The sequence below is a fragment of the Nuphar pumila genome, chromosome 2, assembly GCF_984573655.1.
Source record: "Nuphar pumila chromosome 2, dmNupPumi1.hap1.1, whole genome shotgun sequence".
NCBI lineage: Eukaryota > Viridiplantae > Streptophyta > Magnoliopsida > Nymphaeales > Nymphaeaceae > Nuphar > Nuphar pumila.
In genome coordinates this window covers 116,963,003-116,967,657 of record NC_143250.1, presented here as the reverse complement: position 1 = coordinate 116,967,657, position 4,655 = coordinate 116,963,003, and the positions used below count along the sequence as shown (strand labels likewise).

The 4,655-nt window shown below is 43.2% G+C and overlaps 1 protein-coding gene across 1 annotated transcript; it reads right to left on the bottom strand.

Moving 5' to 3' along the window:
* Positions 1–1,424: 1,424 nt before the first annotated feature.
* LOC149846874 (uncharacterized) lies at positions 1,425–4,264 on the bottom strand. The gene is made up of 8 exons (XM_089992825.1): positions 3,531–4,264; positions 3,312–3,394; positions 3,167–3,175; positions 2,960–3,048; positions 2,790–2,863; positions 2,652–2,702; positions 2,484–2,560; positions 1,425–2,062 (listed from the first exon to the last, which is right to left on the bottom strand). The coding sequence occupies exons 1-8, from the start codon at positions 4,262–4,264 to the stop codon at positions 1,425–1,427; spliced, it is 1,755 nt and encodes a 584-aa protein (XP_089848951.1).
* Positions 4,265–4,655: the final 391 nt, after the last annotated feature.

The following is a 4,655-nucleotide window of genomic DNA, read 5'->3' as shown; positions in this document are numbered from 1 at the left end:
ATGCCTGGCCGTGCCCGAATAAGGCCCGACTCAAACGCAAGCTGACAGGAGCCCTACATGATTAGCTTAGGCTACCAGTCGGGCCCCATCTAGGCTCATTCATTTTTTTTATTTGGGCTATTAAAAGCCTTGATTAATAGTTGAGCCAGGACGATCAGGGCCTGACTATTATGGCTCAGGTCTACAACCAGCAGCCTGGGCCCACTCCCATCAGATTGGATACCCGGGCCGATGTCCAGCCCTAAGTGTTTAGGGATAAGAGTTAGAGTTTTTTTTTTTAATTTATAACCCGAAGAAATCGCACACGGCGTGAAGACCTGGTCACGATGGCTCAGCAATACATCGGAATTTTGTTTTGCGAGCTCATCAACGAAGGGTCGGACTAACCCCATCTTGCCTTTTCATAAAAAGAAAAGTCCTTGAGTTGGGCAAGTGTTGTAGGGATCCTGCTGGGCTGAAGGAACACCTATTATCCCATCACCCAAGTTCATCAGCTGAAGTCGAGTATATGGTACTCCAGCAGACATCGTTATGCCTATTTTTTCATGGAGTTAAGAGTAACAGCTGTAGCTGGGACGGGATAATGATGACACAAAGGAATTTTAATATTCATCTTGGGCTCGTGAGTTTTTACATGTACAGCTAAGGGATGACTTATAACCCCTAACAACACAACAAAAACCTCGAGCAGGCAACCGACCATCATACCCCATTGGGCTGACAAGCATAAAATAATGCATTTGTTCAGAAAATAACGGGGACCTCAAGAATAAATAGATCAGTTTAATTTTTCTTTTCTTTTTTAGAGAAAGGTCAGATTGAATTTCGAAATACGCAAAACTTGTTTTTCATAAAATATGAGAAAAGGGCTCCTCCTCTTGAGCCTTGTTCCAAAACTAGAAGTGTATCATATCACCAAACCCTTTAGAAATTAAGTCAACGCCTCCTCGATACGATATGAAAAATACAGAAAAAAAGCCAAAGAAAACAGTGATTCCCTCAAAACACAAAAACCCATGAAATCCTTATCAAAGAAATACAAACAAGTCTTTTAAGAAAATCATTGGCACCACCAAACTCCAAAGACCCAAAACCCGAAGACCCAAGTTTCAGTGTCCTCTTATAGTTTTCCATTTGTCCACTACCTATGCGCCATAACTACCGTGCATGTATTTACATCCAAAACCAAGTATCATACTATCGTGTCCATGCTGTATTTATAGAAACTTTCAATAGGTAAGTGGCTACAGAAACTTTCCAAAATTGTCATCCGGTGTTACCCCCACCAGAAAACGCCTTCCCCGTTTCCTACAACAATCCGGTACTAATTAAACACGTTTTTCTATTTTTTTCTAACCTAACCTACATCCTTCCTGATCTTAGCACATTCTTTTGACTGTAAAAAATGCCTCCACTGATAGCATTCACTCGTTCCACAGTGCAAACATGGGTAGTTGATGAACCACAGCTGAGAGATTAGGCCTGCTAGTTGCCAACCAGTTCAAATTAGATCCACCATCACCAGTACCATCCCCACAATTGGCATTGCCATCCTCATACTTTATCATCTTCCCTGGTGGCTGTGAGGCGTAGAACACTCCATGGTTGAAGTCTCCTGCCACCGCCAAGCTGTTGTAAAGCGTCACTTTCCGGGCAGCCGGATCGCCATCAGAGACCGGATGCATAGGACTCCCCTGGTTCGAATTTGGATTGCTCAAACTTGGTAACAGGGATGATGAAGCATCGCCCGCGATCCCGCCTGACAGATCGGCAAGAAGGTGCGAGTCGTCAGGCTCGCCAAGCTCCTGAAGCATGTTGGCAGAATGGGAGCGGTCTGACGATGCCGGTCGCATAATGTCATCCTCGCCAGCGGCAGCCGCAGCTGCAGAAGAGCAGCTAACTTCCTTGCCTGGGCGCTTTGCAAGGTCGCTACCTATAAGGGTGGAGCTGGAACAAATGCGCTTCACGTCGTATCGGCTTATGTCGAAGTTGGTAACGGCGTTAACACCCCGAAATTTTATCGCCGCGATGTCATAGGCCTCGGCAGCCTCCTCTTGCGTGCCTGCGAATCCAAACCATGATCATACACTGCATATATGTGTTTGAGGTAATGCAAAATCTGTCTAAGTACACGCTTTGTTTTAACCACCATGAATAGGTGTTACAGAAATATATTTATCACATTCACCAGGATCATGAATTTGGTCACGGTGGTGGGTTCTTACAAAAAGTAGAAATGCCAGACTTGCGCAGAATCATGAACTTGGTCGCCATTTACGTAAAGTTAACGTAAATGCCATTAATCAAATTTTGCAGGTCTTCTTGAAAGAGTGGGACGTATATGAATTTTTCTCTTTTTTTCTGAAGGAAAAAAAAGTTGGGGACTAAATGCCCAGAAAAAAACTTTAATGCTATTGCTACAACTTGATAAGCAGTTTAAATAAATGAAACTAGGGTTTCTAGGGGTGCCATGGTTAACTTACTGAACGTTCCAAGGTATAAATCTTTATTTCCTGCAACTCTGCCGATCCGAGCTTGCCATCTTCCATGTTGATGATGCCTGTGCAAAATGATGATGATGATGATGATGACAATGACCATGATGATAATGAATGGTGAAAACAAATATGAAAATTTCTGCGGTCGCCAACCTCGTCACCCCACGGTAGACGGAAGCACCTCTAGAGAAGCCGCTGCTCTTCCTGAATAGAGAACAAAAAGATTAAAATATTGAACGTTACCTTCAGAAAAAAAAAAAGTTGAATTATGTAGAAGTAACGAGTACCCACCTCCTCAAATGGGCAACAAATTCCTGCCTCGTCATATTTTTCATCTCCTCTAACTCTTTCTCATAAGTGCTAAGCTGAGAAAGTTAAACAAAAGCGTGTGTTTAAGGATAAGCGTTTCTTTTCTCAAGATATCATAAAATAGTAAAGCTGATAAGATCTGAGATGCAAACCGGGTAGTTTATATGGGTTGAAGGACCCCAGTATTTCAGAGCAGCTAGATCGTAGGCTCTTGCAGCCTTTTCTTCCTTATCATATCCTCCTACTCACAAACAAATAACAGACCACCAGTTTTGAAATATTCAAAAAGAAAAAGGGAATAACTACTGACTTTCCATGACAAGAAGGAAATCACATGGATAGGGTTCATGCATACGTACCGAGATAAACTGATGAGTACCCATCATCCGAAAAAGAGTCACAGATTCAAAAAAAAAAAAAAGCAAAAGCAGCCATTAGACAAATCTCTGCAAATCAAGGGGAACAAAATATAGAAGAACGATAAAAAGAATTTGGTGTGTTCACCTTGTCTCCCTTTCCTTGTTTGTCCTTCCTTCCTACAGCTGTTATCCCACAGATGAGCCTCATAACGCCCCGTCCAACGATGCCTGCCCACATCAATCTTGTCAGAAGGAAAAATAAAGGTAGCCCACACTAGTGTTCTATAGACTGGAGAATTCAGTACATAAAATTAATGACCTACTGCATGTTCATAAAAAAAATGAAGGGCTATCCATTACTCACCTTGTTACACCACGGTATTGAGAAGTTCTTTGACCAAAAGTATCAATGGATTTCCTAGGGACAGGATCTCTTGAGGAAGCAGCCTTGTTGGACCCCCTCTTCCTGTTTTCTCCTGCTAGGCACACAGCAGATGCTGATTGGGGTAGGCTGGAGGGCGCCCCAGATTGGGAACCCGGGCTCATTGATAGGGTCAGTGATTGGAAGTCACCCATGATTTGTTGGTTGTCTTTGTGGGGTTCAGAGCTTGGAGGAGGCTTCTCAGTTTGAGACGGGTTCTGCCTCAACCATGACTTGAGCCCAGAGATCCCAGCCACCCTGGTGCAGCTATCCATCGATGCAGCCTCCTCCAATGACACCTGGTAGATGTTGGGGTTCTGCAATTGTGTGCAGTAGTCACTCTCTTGGGGATGGTGGAAAGCAAAGGGAGGGGCTGTGGGGACATCATGACCTTGGACGTTTGAGGCATCCTGATGATCACCCCCAGTTGGGTTGCAGTGCAGGAAAGATGGGGGGATGTTCATGTTGATCCTTGAGGGTTGGTGGCTGGGGCCTTGGTAATAGATGTTGTCGAAAGAGGGTGGTGGGTTGGCGTGGTTGTGGTTTTGGGAGTTGGGATACTGACTCGCTAGCGCTGCCGCAGTTCCTAAGAAATCCTCCAGCTTTGGGCCTTCTCTTTCTGCTGTACTCCTTGTGGCCATGGCGTTCTCATAGTGCCTTCCTGCAGACACGTCCATACTCTTCACTCTCCATTCTAGAGAGAGAGAGAGAGAGAGAAAGATCAGTTGGTTTCAATGATCATTTCACAAATGCAAAAACAAAAGGGGAAAATGTTTAAAGAGCCAACTTGAAATGCCCCATCTTGTATTGAAGCAAACATCAAAGGCTTCAAGCCAAAATTTTCCAAAATCACAAGCAAACACACAAACCTTCAAACAATAAAAAGAACGAAAAAAACAAATATGATAACAATGTTTTCTTTTAAACAAATTCAAAAAGAAAAACACTCAAAAAGACCATAGAAGAGAAAAAATATATATTATCCAAGAAAAGGAAGAAAAAACAACAAAAAGATGCATATTTAGTAAAGGAGGTCAGCTAGCCAATAACACCTCCAAAAGAAATGAA